Source organism: Oncorhynchus gorbuscha, linkage group LG17 (genome assembly GCF_021184085.1).
Source record: "Oncorhynchus gorbuscha isolate QuinsamMale2020 ecotype Even-year linkage group LG17, OgorEven_v1.0, whole genome shotgun sequence".
In the NCBI taxonomy this organism is placed as follows: Eukaryota; Metazoa; Chordata; class Actinopteri; order Salmoniformes; family Salmonidae; genus Oncorhynchus; species Oncorhynchus gorbuscha.
The window spans coordinates 18328370-18344666 of record NC_060189.1 but is presented as its reverse complement, the minus strand read 5'-3'; the positions used below and the strand labels follow the sequence as shown (position 1 = coordinate 18344666).

The 16297-nt window shown below is 46.5% G+C and overlaps 1 protein-coding gene across 1 annotated transcript in view; it reads right to left on the bottom strand.

Annotated features, from left to right (window-relative positions):
• Nucleotides 1-16297, bottom strand: part of LOC124002195 (rho guanine nucleotide exchange factor 10-like) — a gene marked incomplete in the record, with an annotated part of 78952 nt that overhangs the window by 23336 nt on the left and 39319 nt on the right. The window contains 7 exon segments of the mRNA XM_046309538.1: nucleotides 6318-6475; nucleotides 7614-7843; nucleotides 8605-8691; nucleotides 8877-8998; nucleotides 9515-9615; nucleotides 11041-11168; nucleotides 12571-12686. Of these exon segments, the coding sequence (XP_046165494.1) occupies nucleotides 6318-6475; nucleotides 7614-7843; nucleotides 8605-8691; nucleotides 8877-8998; nucleotides 9515-9615; nucleotides 11041-11168; nucleotides 12571-12686 (942 nt within the window).

Below are 16297 nucleotides of genomic sequence, written 5' to 3'. Positions count from 1 at the left end.
CCCAGAAACCTGCTCCTCTTATTCTCTGTCCCCAACGCTCTAGGCGACCAGTTTTGATAGCCCTTAGCCGCACCCTCATACTACTCCTTCTCTGTTCCGCGGGTGATGTGGAGGTAAACCCTGGCCCTGCATGTCCCCAGGCACCCTCATTTGTTGACTTCTGTGATCGAAAAAGCCTTGGTTTCATGCATATCAACATCAGAAGCCTCCTCCCTAAGTTTGTTTTACTCACTGCTTTAGCACACTCTGCTAACCCTGATGTCCTTGCCGTGTCTGAATCCTGGCTCAGGAAGGCCACCAAAAATTCAGAGATTTCCATACCCAACTATAACATCTTCCGTCAAGATAGAACTGCCAAAGGGGGAGGAGTCGCAGTCTACTGCAGAGATTGACACTACTTTGCAGGCTTACTTTCCAGGTCCATACCCAAACAGTTCGAACTACTAATTCTGAAAATTACTCTCTCCAGAAATAAGTCTCTCACTGTTGCCGCCTGCTACCGACCCCCCTCAGCTCCCAGCTGTGCCCTGGACACCATTTGTGAATTGATGGCCCCCCATCTAGCTTCAGAGTTTGTTCTGTTAGGTGACCTAAACTGGGATATGCTTAACACCCCGGCAGTCCTACAATCTAAGCTAGATGCCCTCAATCTCACACAAATCATCAAGGAACCCACCAGGTACAACCCTAACTCTGTAAGCAAGGGCACCCTCATAGACGTCATCCTGACCAACTGGCCCTCCAAATACACCTCCGCTGTCTTCAACCCGGATCTCAGCGACCACTGCCTCATTGCCTGTATCGGCTACGGTGCCGCAGTCAAACGACCACCCCTCATCACTGTCAAACGCTCCCTAAAACACTTCTGTGAGCAGGCCTTTCTAATCGACCTGGCCCGGGTATCCTGGAAGGACATTGACCTCATCCCGTCAGTTGAGGATGCCTGGTCATTCTTTAAGAGTAACTTCCTCACCATTTAAATAAGCATGCTCCGTTCAAAAAATGCAGAACTAAGAACAGATACAGCCCTTGGTTCACTCCAGACCTGACTGCCCTCGACCAGCACAAAAACATCCTGTGGCGGACTGCAATAGCATCGAATAGTCCCCGCGATATGCAACTGTTCAGGGAAGTCAGGAACCAATACACGCAGACAGTCAGAAAAGCTAAGGCCAGCTTCTTCAGGCAGAAGTTTGCATCCTGTAGCTCCAACTCCAAAAAGTTCTGGGACACTGTGAAGTCCATGGAGAACAAGAGCACCTCCTCCCGGCTGCCCACTGCACTGAGGCTAGGGAACACGGTCACCACCGACAAATCCATGATTATCGAAAACTTCAACAAGCATTTCTCAACGGCTGGCCATGCCTTCCGCCTGGCTACTCCTACCTCGGCCAACAGCTCCGGCCCCCCCGCAGCTCCTCGCCCAAGCCTTTCCAGGTTCTCCTTTACCCAAATCCAGATAGCAGATGTTCTGAAAGAGCTGCAAAACCTGGACCCGTATAAATCAGCTGGGCTTGACAATCTGGACCCTCTATTTCTGAAACTATCCGCCGCCATTGTCGCAACCCCTATTACCAGCCTGTTCAACCTCTCTTTCATATCGTCTGAGATCCCCAAGGACTGGAAAGCTGCCGCAGTCATCCCCCTCTTCAAAGGGGGAGACACCCTGGACCCAAACTGTTACAGACCTATATCCATTCTGCCCTGCTTATCTAAGGTCTTCGAAAGCCAAGTCAACAAACAGGTCACTGACCATCTCGAATCCCACCGTACCTTCTCCGCTATGCAATCTGGTTTCCGAGCCAGTCACGGGTGCACCTCAGCCACACTCAAGGTACTAAACGACATCATAACCGCCATCGATAAAAGACAGTACTGTGCAGCCGTCTTCATCGACCTTGCCAAGGCTTTTGACTCTGTCAATCACCATATTCTTATCGGCAGACTCAGTAGCCTCGTTTTTTTGGATGACTGCCTTGCCTGGTTCACCAATTACTTTGCAGACAGAGTTCAGTGTGTCAAATCGGAGGGCATGTTGTCCGGTCCTCTGGCAGTCTATGGGGGTGCCACAGGGTTCAATTCTCGGGCCGAATCTTTTCTCTGTGTATATCAATGATGTTGCTCTTGCTGCGGGCGATTCCCTGATCCACCTCTACGCAGACGACACCATTCTATACACTTTCGGCCCGTCATTGGACACTGTGCTATCTAACCTCAAATCGAGCTTCAATGCCATACAACACTCCTTACGTGGCCTCCAACTGCTCTTAAACGCTAGTAAAACCAAATGCATGTTTTTCAACCGATCGCTGCCTGCACCCCCATGCCCGACTAGCATCACCACACTGGATGGTTCCGACCTTGAATATGTGGACACCTATAAGTACCTAGGTGTCTGGCTAGACTGCAAACTCTCCTTCCAGACCCATATCAAACATCTCCAATCGAAAATCAAATCAAGAGTCACCTTTCTATTCCGCAACAAAGCCTCCTTCACTCACGCTGCCAAGCTTACCCTAGTAAAACTGACTATCCTACCGATCCTCGACTCATCTACAAAATTGCTTCCAACACTCTTCTCAGCAAACTGGATGCAGTTTATCACAGTGCCATCTGTTTTGTCACTAAAGCACCTTATAATACCCACCACTGCGACTTGTATGCTCTAGTCGGCTGGCCCTCGCTACATATCCGTCGCCAGACCCACTGGCTCCAGGTCATCTACAAGGCCATGCTAGGCAAAGCTCCGCCTTATCTCAGCTCACTGGTCACGCTGGCAACACCCATCCGTAGCACGTGCTCCAGCAGGTGTATCTAATTGATCATCCCTAAAGCCAACACCTCATTCGGCCGCCTTTCGTTCCAGTACTCTGCTGCCTGTGACTGGAACGAATTGCAAAAATCGCTGAAGTTGGAGACTTATCTCCCTCACCAACTTCAAACATCAGCTATCTGAGCAGCTAACCGATCGCTGCAGCTGTACATAATCTATTGGTAAATAACCCACCCATTTTCACCTACCTCATCCCCACAGTTTTTATTTATTTATTTTTCTGCTCTTTTGCACACCAATATCTCTACCTGTACATGATCATCTGATCATTTATCACTCCAGTGTTAATCTGCAACATTGTAATTATTCACCTACCTCCTCATGCCTTTTGCACACATTGTATATAGACTCCCCTTTTTTTCTCTACTGTGTTATTGACTTGTTAATTGTTTACTCCATGTGTAACTCTGTGTTGTCTGTTCACACTGCTATGCTTTATCTTGGCCAGGTCGCAGTTGCAAATGAGAACCTGTTCTCAACTAGCCTACCTGGTTAAATAAAGGTGAAATAAAAATAAAATAAAACAATAAAAAATTCTGATTTCTTTTGATTTTCCCATGATGTCAAGCGAAGAGGCACTGAGTTTGAAGGTAGGCCTTGAAATACATCCACAGTTACACCTCCAATTGACTCAAATTATGTTAATTAGCCTATCAGAAGCTTCTAAAGTCATTACATAATTTTTGTGAATTTTCCAAGCTGTTTAAAGGCACAGTCAACTTAATGTATGTAAACTTCTGACCCACTGGAATTGTGATGCAGTGAATTAGAAGTGAAATAATCTGTCTGTAAACAATTGTTGGAAAAATGACTTGTGTCATGCACAAAGTAGATGTCCTAACAGACTTGCCAAAACTATAGTTAATAACAAGAAATGTGTGGAGTGGTTGAAAAACAAGTTTTAATGACTCCAACCTAAGTGTATGTAAACTTCGACTTCATCTGTACTATATGAGTCTGCAGCTTTGTAACTCGACCACGCGGTGTCATTTTGTTGTATTAATGTCTTTCCACTGACCTAATGATGATGGCATTATCAATGTGAAATTATTTATTTTTCAAAACACATTTCATAACTGAAATGACAGTTTTATATGTAGGCTTATACTCTGGCGTTACTTCTGGTTCTTCTTCTTCTGGTTCTGCTCTGCTGCTGTTCTTTTCAAATGGAAATGGGATCCTAATATACACAGTGTACAAAACCTTAGGAACAAATATTTCCATGACATAGACTGACCAGGTAAATCCAGGTGATGTCACCTGTTAAATCAACTTCAAATCAGTGTAGATGAAGAGGAGGAGAAAGGTTAAAGAAGGATTTTTAAACCAGTGAGACATTGGAGACAATGATCGTGTACGTGTGCAATTCAGAGGGTGAAAAGGCGAGACAAAAGATTTAAGAGCCTTTGAACGGGGTATGGTAGTAGGTGTCAGGAGCCCAGGTTTGAGTGTGTCAAGAACTGCAATGCAGTGTCCACCATGGTCCACCACCCAAATGACATCCAGCCAACATGACACAACTGTGGGAAGCATTGGAGTCAACATGGGCCAGCATCCCTGTGGAATGCTTTTGACACCTTGTAGAGTCCATGCCCCAACAAATTGAGGATGTTCTGAGGGCAAAATGGGGTGCAACTAAATATTAGGAAAGTGTTCCTAATGTTTTGTACTCAGTGTAAATGCTTATAGCGTCTGTGAGCCCACTCAATCTGACAAAAGCACTGGAAGAGCAATAGCTAGGACGTAGATGCACAAGTTTCACCACTGAAGCTAGGATGATTCATCATTTCAAGCTTGAGCTGGGACACAAACACTTTTCTGTCACTCATGTAGAAGAACAAGTATGGAAATGAAATACACTGTAGTTATGAATAACAATTTAAATTGTTATCTCCATCTCTTCTCTCAGTGACAGCATCAAGGGAGACAAAACATAGCTGAGGACAGGGCTGTCACCAACTCGGACTATCCATTCAGTCAAACCAAAGGCAATATTCCTGATATATCCCGACAAGTCCATTGAATTGCACAATAATCTGCTGCATGGAGAACAAAGGAATCAGCATCTGATGTTTAGCGTAAAGAAGTTACATGAAAACAGTGCCATTCTGTTTACCAGAGACAGAACCAAAGTGGACATTCCTTCAGCATTGCAACATCCCCTTCCAGGCTTTACTGAGCTGGCTGAGGATCAGGAGAATACTATCCCTTCTTACTTTTCTGTCTAGCAGATACAGGTATTTCTTCTATCCCTCTATCCTCTACCCCTCTCTCACAGAGCATGATATGATACTGCCTGCCCGGTTGTTGGACGGAAAGCAGATTACCTCAACCTGGATTTGGAACAGGGAACACTTTTCCATCTTACAACATCCAGATATGTAAATTAATACTCTGATGGTGACTTAGCTGGGAAATGTAAGAATAAAACCACCAGGCATTTAATTATCTCTGAACTGGACTGAACTGAAGAGCTGGAAATGACCAACTGGGACCACAGAGAACCAGTGTGATGCCGAGCAGGTACCAACACCAACATGGAGACAGACAGATCTTCAAGGCACTGAGAAAATGAATAACTACAGTGTATCCTCATTTTTCTCTGATTCTGGTTTTAAAACCTCAATAACTTTCCTAGAGCGATGAGTCATGATGAGACTCGGAGAGCTGCGTGTCATACCGATGCAGATGGTGTAATTAATTAACAACATAGCTAGCCCGTGGCAATGGTAGCCTCTCACCATCATGTCTTAAATGTGGTCATGTTGCGGTCAAAATGCACTTCACTACTTCAAAAACAAGTGTTTTTATACTATGAGAGAGAAAGAGACTCAGACAAGCACTGGCAGAGAGAGAGAGAGAGAAAGGGAACGAAAGACCAGGGGAGAGAGCTAGTACTGTGTGTCTGACAGTGTGCTAGCTCTGTTAGGATATTAAATAGGTCAGCACTAACTAGTAGATTAGTGACATCTCCCAGGCAACCAGGCCAGGCTCAATGGCAACAGACCGTTGTGAGACCTCGTACAGCCAGCCAGCCAGCCTCAGAGAGAGAGGGAGGCCCAGGCCTTGGAGCAGAGTTAATACACTGGACACACTGGTGATTCAACCTGGAAGCCACAGGGACTGGGTCAACACACACACTTAACAGCCTCTCTCTGCCCAGCAACCTAATAACACACCATTTCCCCTCAACTGAGAAAAGGTCAGGAGAGGCTGAATGGCTGAATCTGTTCCTCTTTTCAAGTTTATTGGTTGGACTGAATGCACAGTAGCAAGCAAAAGTTCTCTTTTTCTGACCATTTCAAATAAACACAGAACGCCTACCTGGATATAAAACAAACGCACCTATTAATTCAAATAAATTCATATTTTGTGTTCAGTTAAGCCAATTTAGCTAGTACCATTGTATAGTATACCTATTTAAATTTAACGTAACAAAAATAAACTGTTGAGACAGACAGACAGTCTTCAGAACAGGCCTCACCTTGTGCTCTGGAGTAGATGGTGACTGAGCCGTTCACGAGGCCAGTGTATAAACACTGCTTCTTGTGTACCAGGCTGGTCACGGTAGACTTGTCTGGGGTGAACAAGTGTTGTAGACGGACCTTCTTGGATCTCTGGCTGCTCTTATAGACTATGATGCTACAGAGGAAGAAAAGCGACAGGAACATTAAATATGATCATGTTCTGCATATTTACTTTCCCCCAAAAAAATTACGTTACAGCCTTATTCTAAAACGGATTAAATTGTTTTTAGAAATGTTTAGAAAAGTATTCAGACCCTTTAATCAGTACATTGTTGAAGTACCTTTGGCAGCGATTACAGCCTTGAGTCTTCTTGTGTATGACGCTACAAGCTTGGCACACCTGTATTTGGGGAGTTTCTCTGTAGGTCCTCTCAAGCGTTGTAAGGTTGGTTGGGGAGTTTCTCTGGTCTCTGGTCTCTCGGTTCGCAGGTCTCTCCAGAGATGTTCGATCTCTCTGTACTTTGCTCCGTTCATCTTTCCCTCAATCCTGACTAGCCTCCCAGTCGTTGCTGCTGAAAACATTCACACAGCATGATGCTGCCAGGTGTGACGCTTGGCATTCAGATCAAAGAGTTCAACCTTGGTTTCATCAGACCAGACCACCTTTAGGTGCCTCTTGGCAAACTCCAAGTGAGCTGTCATGCCATTTACTGAGGACTGGCTTCTGTCTGGCCACTCTACCATAAAGGCCTGATTGGTGGAGTGCTGCAGAGATGGTTGGTCCTTATGGAAGGTTCTCCCATCTCCAAAGAGGAACTCTGGAGCTCTGTCAGAGTGACCATCGGGTTCTTGGTCACCTCTCTGACCAAGGCCACCTCCCTGACCAATCGGGGGAAAGTCCCGGAAACAATGGAAATGGAAACAGGATGCACCTAAGTCTCATAGCAAAAGGTCTGAATACTTATCTAAATAAGGTAGCTATTTTTTTTATTTGATTTATTTTTATACATTTGCAAAAAAAATCCAAAAACCTGTTTTAGCTTTGAAATGATTGGGTATTATTTTCTGTAGATTGTTGAGGAAAAACATTTACTTAATCCATTTTAGAATAAGGCTGTAACGTAACAACATTTGGAAAAATTCAAGGGGTCTGAATACTTTCCGATTGCACCGCATGAGGAAATTATAATACAATCAAATCATTAAATCAGTTGATCTATTTTGATACCTGTGTATTGCAGTTGAGGTGAAGACCAGTTGTAGGCTTACAGTAAGTTTGTTAATTAGGCTTGTGGATGTAAACCCACACATACCTGCCCTCCTCCATGCCCAGACAGACCGTGGGGGCATCACTGGTCTTCCCTGCTGAGGAGTGATTATTTTCGGGGTTCCCCTCCCCGTTCTCCTGGGTCCTCTGCTCCATGGGTACATACGCCATACACAGGATCCGTGACTCAACATTGAAGCACTCTGTCACTTTGGGGCTGGAGTTTTGCATGGCTACGATGGCTATCTGACCCATCTGATTGGTGCAGCTCGCCACCTGAACAGGGATAGGAGTAGTAACATTTAGGAGTTTTTCCTTACCACATGACCTGACCAGGAAAGATCCCATGCCCTAGCTAGGAAATAAAAGACTTTTACATAGCAACAAACTGTTACAATGCTTCTAACCACTCCAGCAGCAAGCCACACAGCTGACTGACCAGTAGGAGCTTAGAGAGGGCAGAATGGCCCTAAATCCAGGCCAACAGTGAGTCATTGACAATGGAAAAGTGTGAGCTTTCATTGAGAATGGGAACAGTCCATCACTGGAGGACATTGGGAGTCAAAGTATTGTGAATGTTTTATCACTGTCTGAAGTAAATACACACAGCTAAGAGGCACTAAACTGATTCATACAGTAAACATACCACTGGTTCAGAATTACAGCTCATGAATGAAAGGGCCTCTGTTCAATTATTCATATAAATCTCAGTGTGAGTGGAAGAAAGCTTTTTTTATAGCTGATGATGAGTAAGATGTCTACTCTCAACACTTGGCTCTGGCTAGATGCATAAGCCACAGTATGTATCTGTTGTTATATGGCAGGGTAGCCTAGTGGTTAGAGCTTTGGACTAGTAACCGAAAGGTTACTCCCCGAGCTGACAAGGTAAAAATCTGTCGTTCTGCCCCTGAACAAGGCAGTTAACCTGCTGTTCCTAGGCCGTCATTGAAAATAAGAATTTGTTCTTAACTGACTTGCCTAGTTCATATTCAATAGTTCAATATGTTTTAGAAAATTAAACCTCCAGGTGTCCTTACCCACACACAGCCGTGTCCCAGAGCAGGGGTGTCTGCTGTGCTCTCTATGTTGATGTGGGGCTCGGGGTTATGGACCGCACACTCCACCTGACACAGACAGAGGGAACAGACACAGTTTTCACATCACATGTGTATGGAATTTGTAGTAATTTCCTACATGGCATTGTAACAAATGATTCATGCAGCCATGGGATGTGGACTCTGTACATGGAGCCATTAACTTTGCCCACGGCTCAGAGAGAAGGAGGCCGTGTGGGGGAGCGGAGGCCCACCTTGAACTCCTGTAGTTTGGACATGACCACAGGCATCTGCCTGAGCAGGAGAGGATGTTTCTGCTTCTTGATCTGGTTACCATCATCCTCTGCAAAGAACCAGCCCTGCAGGTTGTCTTCCTCTGTTAACACACACACACACACAGTTTAAGTGACAAGTCCATACCATACCATAATTTCATTTTTAAAGAAGAACACTATGTCCAGTGTGGAGCGATCCTAAATTCCAACCGGTACATTTTTCCAAATATGTTACAGAACACCTGATTCTATAATCTATACACCAGTTCCAGGCTTTATAACTTAATGATCCATTTTACAGAGGGGACCACAGAACTGGAAAAGTGAATTTGAACTAATGATATTCACTCACTAAACATGGATTTTTAAATAGCCATTGCTATGCAACTGAACCTGGATTTTGGAAGTGAGCCACGAAGCCAGGGGCAGTTTGAACATTTCCAAGTGGAAAAAGGGCAGAGACGCTGTCCCTCTGCATACACCTACTACAGTGTTCTATGGAACTGCAAAGTCACAGAGACAGTGGAGACAAGCAATAGGGAGGGAACACAAAGTATCCAACGTCCACAGACAGAGCATTGGGTCTGTGATTGTGACTGAAGCCAGATTAGACATACCCAGAGCAAGCTTGGCCATCTGCAGGTTACTGATCCATGACTGTTTGATGGCAGGAGAGAACGTATTGAACACTGCACTGAAGTATGTGGGCCTGCCAGATCTGCCCAGAGGAGAGAGAGGAGAGGCATAGAGAGAGAGAGAGAGAGAGAGGGGAGGCATAGAGAGAGGAGGGGAGGCATAGAGAGAGAGAGGAGGGGAGGCATAGAGAGAGAGAGAGAGAGAGAGAGAGAGAGAGGGGAGGCATAGAGAGAGAGAGGAGGGGAGGCATAGAGAGAGAGAGAGAGAGAGAGAGAGAGAGAGAGAGAGAGAGAGAGAGAGGCATAGAGAGAGAGCGAGAAAGAGAGAGAGAGAGAGTGTGTTGATACAGTGACAGGATCCATTATACAGTGTGTTGCTCTGAGCCCACTCAGTGCATTGAAATATAACACTGGGGTGTATTCCAAAATGTTGGTATGGTAGGAGTGAATGAACATGTGTAAATAAATGCTGATTTTAAGTCAGTGCACTACTTTTCTGCACTATTTTCAAAGATTTATGCAACTGATCAGTGATCCTGATTTTGAATACAGTCCACATATCTCCCACATCCCCGGATGACACAGAGGAACAACACAGTGCTGTCAGAGGAACAACACAGTGCTGTCAGAGGAACAACACAGTGCTGTCAGAGGAACAACACAGTGCTGTCAGAGGAACCTAAGAGCTGAAGGGACATGTGATCCTGCTCTCTGACAGCAGACAGGGCCTTGAATATTTCAAGTCAACAATGATTACAACAGCTAAGAACAACCAACATAAATACCACATCACAGAAGGATCTCTCTGGCATGCAACTTCCTGTTCACTCCCTCTCTCCATCTGTCTCTCTCTCTCTGGAGTGTTGCTTTTAGATGTGGGCGATCAGAGAGGAATGAGAGCAGCAGAGTTGTATCTCTAAACGTGATGCCCTGCGGTCTCAGGGGTCAGTGTAAGTAAACAAGGTGCTGGTTAGATCCAGAAGGGACCATGTGAAGGGAGGGAGTACTCTCCTATAGTAATGAGTTGATGAAACAGCTGCACTGTCTTCTCTGAGGAGATAAACACACTGCTCCACAGCAGAAAGCACAGAGCTCTAACAGACTAAATCATACCCCTGAGATCAGACTAGAACAAAGTTAAAGTTGTTACCACCGTGACAGTAACACACTGTGCTCATTCCTGAATGGTGAGAGGAGACAGTGAGGGAGTGAGGACATAGGGGCCTAACCTAGTGTGTGAGAGAGACAGCAGTGTGGTGGGAGTGAGGTCTATGTGTGAGAGAGAGACAGCAGTGAGGTCTATGTGTGAGAGAGAGACAGCAGTGTGGTGTGAGTGAGGTCTATGTGTGAGAGAGAGACAGCAGTGTGGTGGAAGTGAGGTCCATGTGTGAGAGAGAGACAGCAGTGTGGTGGAAGTGAGGTCTATGTGTGAGAGAGAGACAGCAGTGTGGTGGAAGTGAGGTCCATGTGTGAGAGAGAGACAGCAGTGTGGTGTGTAAGACACTGACTTGTCCGGTTTGCCAGGCAGCTGCAGCTGGATCCTACAGCGGTCTGCAGCCCGGATCTCTTCCTCCTTCTTCAGGATGAGACGCTGCAGACCTGACACCCAATCATGGGCCACCGCAGGGTTAACGTTCTAGAGAGGGATAGAGGAATGGGAAAGAGCCAGAGAGAGACAGATAAAGTATTAACACAAGACATTGCTTAAACCACAGCCCCATAATGTCAAGCTAGATCTATAACAGCCTTCAATCATGCCATTGGGCGAGCAGAGATTGACTCCACACACCAGCTCTTCCAAATTGACCACAAAAGCCCCCCTCTGTCTTGTGTGTGTGTGAGACACACATGTCTCTCTGTGTGCCTCTGGCCTGTTCTCTGCACCCCCACCACTCTCAGACAGACAGAAACATGTCTCTCTGTGTGCCTCTGGCCTGTTCTCTGCTCCCCACCACTCTCAGACAGAAACATGTCTCTCTGTGTGCCTCTGGCCTGTTCTCTGCACCCCCACCCCTCTCAGACAGAAACATGTCTCTCTGTGTGCCTCTGCCCTGTTCTCTGCACCCCCACCACTCTCAGACAGAAACATGTCTCTCTGTGTGCCTCTGGCCTGTTCTCTGCTCCCCCACCACTCTCAGACAGACAGAAACATGTCTCTCTGTGTGCCTCTGGCCTGTTCTCTGCTCCCCCACCGCTTTTAGACAGACAGAAACATGTCTCTCTGTGTGCCTCTGGCCTGTTCTCTGCTCCCCACCACTCTCAGACAGACAGAAACATGTCTCTCTGTGTGCCTCTGGCCTGTTCTCTGCTCCCCCACCACTCTCAGACAGAAACATGTCTCTCTGTGTGCCTCTGGCCTGTTCTCTGCTCCCCACCACTCTCAGACAGAAACATGTCTCTCTGTGTGCCTCTGGCCTGTTCTCTGCTCCCCACCACTCTCAGACAGAAACATGTCTCTCTGTGTGCCTCTGGCCTGTTCTCTGCTCCCCACCACTCTCAGACAGACAGAAACATGTCTCTCTGTGTGCCTCTGGCCTGTTCTCTGCTCCCCCACCACTCTCAGACAGAAACATGTCTCTCTGTGTGCCTCTGGCCTGTTCTCTGCTCCCCACCACTCTCAGACAGACAGAAACATGTCTCTCTGTGTGCCTCTGGCCTGTTCTCTGCTCCCCACCACTCTCAGACAGACAGAAACATGTCTCTCTGTGTGCCTCTGGCCTGTTCTCTGCTCCCCCACCACTCTCAGACAGAAACATGTCTCTCTGTGTGCCTCTGGCCTGTTCTCTGCTCCCCACCACTCTCAGACAGAAACATGTCTCTCTGTGTGCCTCTGGCCTGTTCTCTGCTCCCCCACCACTCTCAGACAGACAGAAACATGTCTCTCTGTGTGCCTCTGGCCTGTTCTCTGCACCCCCACCACTCTCAGACAGAAACATCACTAACACTGGCTAGTTGAGTCTCACATCCCAGCACGACTCAGCACTGTCTGGCCCCCCCCAGATCAAAACCTCTGGGCCACATTTATATATGCGGCTCACCTGGTAGTTTCCCTTGAGGCTTCCGATCATGCTGGAGATCTGGTTGACCAGGCTGAGGTCGTGGATGAGGTTCTGCAGGTCCTGGTACAGCTGGCCTGGACCCATGTACAGCTTATCTGAGAGGAGAGACAATGTCAAGTCAATAAACTATCATGTCATTGTCAACAGAGAACTGCATTATTACCAAATAAAGTTGGTAGCAGTAGTAAGTTCCGATTCACAAAGCTGAGCCCATATCCCATCTGAACCCACTGACCCAACAATATGAGCCATACAAATCTCAAAGGCAATTATTGTGCATTGAAAGCAGGAGGTAAAATAAGACACACTGCCAGACAAAGTCAGTCTGTTTCCCAACTTGGCATGGCTCTGAACCGTGTGTGTGTGTGTGTGTGTGTGTGTGTGTGTGTGTGTGTGTGTGTGTGTGTGTGTGTGTGTGTGTGTGTGTGTGTGTGTGTGTGTGTGTGTGTGTGTGTGTGTGTGTGTGTGTGTGTGTGTGTGTGTGTGTGTGTATGTTGGAAATGAGTACCGTTACCCAACGGCAGTTTCCTGGTGTTAAACTTCCCTCTACTAGCGTCTGTGTGTGTTTCTTTGTAGATGTGCCCTGCCTAACCGAACCAACAGGCCAGTGAAGTAAGGGATTATTGTGTTTCTGTGCGTCCAGCTCGGGACAATGGGCTGCTTTGTTTGTCAGCGCTCAGCCTGTATATCAGGAAGAGACACAGACAGAGAGCCAGACTCCTCAGAGAGAGAAAGGGAGAGAAAGAGGAGAGGCCCCCTGTAGGCTCTGCCAGCACATAGCCTTCTCTCAAGGCTGTAACTCGAATTAAACCTGCAGCACAGAGAGGACCCTCCTCATCTTTCAGACATGTCTGCCAACAAGTCATCGTACGGTAGGATTTGCAGTATATGGTACTGTCAGCTAACAAGTAAGAAGGCAAGCTCTTAAAGATGATTTCACCATATGACATTTCAAGTTAAATGTGGTCTACCACTCTCATTAGGCAGCACATTGGAACTGGGAGGGGTTTAATGTGAACGGGAATCTCTGGCGCCAGGATTCCTGGAGCTCCCTCTGGTTTTGCCAGTCTACTTTCTGTGGGGTCTATAATGGCCCTTCACACTGCCGTAGTGTTCCAGCTCCATGGCAACCACTCCATTCTTCCCCAGGGCTGCCAAGAGAGGACACTCAGAGAAACTTCCACCCCGTTTGACATGCACTAAGTACTTAATAATAATAATAATAATATATGCCATTTAGCAGACGCTTTTATCCAAAGGGACTTACAGTCATGTGTGCATACTTCACCTAGGTGGTGGTCACACTGGAGACAGAAAGAGTCATTCAAAAAAGGTTACTTCAGATTGTAAGTTTACATGCAGAAGCAAATTCAGAGACGTTCTCTTCATCATGTACCAAGATATCATTCCACTTCTGAATATGTCCAGGTCACAGAGTATCATTGAACTATTTTACTGTTACAGACATTGTGTTGGGTTGAAAGCAATTTGAAAAGTTTATGGTTGACAATAACAATTTGTCCTAGCTTCAGAAGCATGTTAAACATTTCTGTTCTATTGAGCTAATTGTCTTGTCTAATGAAGTTAAAATATTCCCGCCTCATTGGTCTTCATTTTTTTTTTATTTAACTATGCAAATCAGTTAAGAAAGAATTCTTATTTTACAATAATGGCCTACCCCAGCCAAACCCTCCCCTAACCCGGACGACGCTGGGCCAAACCCTCCCCTAACCCGGACGACGCTGGGCCAAACCCTCCCCTAACCCGGACGACGCTGGGCCAAACCCTCCCCTAACCCGGACGACGCTGGGCCAAACCCTCCCCTAACCCGGATGACGCTGGGCCAAACCCTCCCCTAACCCGGACGACGCTGGGCCAAACCCTCCCCTAACCCGGACGACGCTGGGCCAAACCCTCCCCTAACCCGGACGGCGCTGGGCCAAACCCTCCCCTAACCCGGACGACGCTGGGCCAAACCCTCCCCTAACCCGGACGACGCTGGGCCAATTGTATGCCGCACTATGGGACTCCTGATCACGACCGATTGTAATACAGCCCAGAATCGAACCAGGGTTTGTAGTGATGCCTCTGGCACTGAGATGCAGTGCCTTAGACCCCTGTGCCACTCAGGGGCCCTATGATGTCTTTGTGTGGTTGGAACCCAGTCAAGGCAGAATCATGTTCTGCCCCTGAACAGGCAGTTAACCCACTGTTCCTAGGTCGTCATTGAAAATAAGAATTTGTTCTTAACTGACTTGCCTAGTAAAATAAAGGTAAAATAATTAAATAATGCTCATTGGCTTGTCATCCATGGTAATTCTGCAGGCCATCATTCATCTCTATGACTATAGACGTTATATGTTCTGACAAACAATTAAAATATTCCACAATGAGACTGAGCGCCATGGACAAGCTGAAACTGACCTGTTGAGCAGTCATCTCTTCTGGTGGTCCCAATTAGCTAAGCTAAGTACAACAGACATGAGGCAAGCAAACAGACATCCAGAGCAGAGCACAGGAAACTGTGACATCATACGCTGGACCGTCTTTTCATTGCCTCCAGTAGGCAGGTCACCAATTGCTTTGACAGAACATACTGGACTACGGAGGGAGGGAGAGAAGCTGAGAGTGAGGCTTTTTCCCACTTAAAATGCCTGGCCAGAACAGACACACAGAGAGGACTGACTAGGAGGAAAATGTCATCAGTATTGAATAAATGATATGGGTCATAGACTAAATATGGGGGAGTGACATGGCCTGATCCATTTCTGTCAGGTAAAGATGACCATACCCTAATGTAATGTTTTCCATTCTAGCTCCATGTCCTAATTGAATTAGCTAACATTACTGAGCTGAACCAGACAGCTGTCCAGTCCATATGGATCTCCTAAGAGCAATAGGTTACTGGATGGATATATAGGAGTCTAACCTAACTCAGGACTAGACAGCTGGCTAGGAATATGGATCTCCTAAGAGCAATAGGTTACTGGATGGATATATAGGAGTCTAACCTAACTCAGGACTAGACAGCTGGCTAGGAATATGGATCTCCTAAGAGCAATAGGTTACTGGATGGATATATAGGAGTCTAACCTAACTCAGGACTAGACAGCTGGCTAGGAATATGCCTGCCTGACTGTCAGCCCAGGGTCCAGATGCTTTAGTTGACTGTCTTTAGCCCCCATCAGGCCGTCTGTGGATGGGAAGAGAGGGCAGATGGAGAGGTGACGGGTGGGTGAGTGGGTAAGAGGCTTTGCGGAGGAGAGGGGACGGGGGTTGGCAGTTGGGCAGTGGTTGAGAGGGAAGAGAGGAAAGGTTGGTTATCCCCTGGCATTTCAATGAGTAAGAGGATGAGAGGAAAACAAGAAATGGCCCATATGTTCAACTTTTCTCCGGGTCCTTAACAATATGGATGGAGAGTAGTACTGTACAGTAGATCACTAATGGACTCTTAAATAACACCGGCTTACGCACGACGACATCCATTTACAGGCTAGACGGTCATCCTCTTCTCAGCATGTGGGTCAAAAGGCATGGCTATTACACTATAAAGCCATTTGTAATCAGAGGCTTTACTCTGATTTTTGAAGTCAAAGAGAAGTCAGTGACCCTGCAGCAAAGAGTGGAGCAACTTATTAGTTGTATTACCGAGGGTATGGCCTACTGTACAGAGACGTGTGTGTGTGTATATATATATACATACACA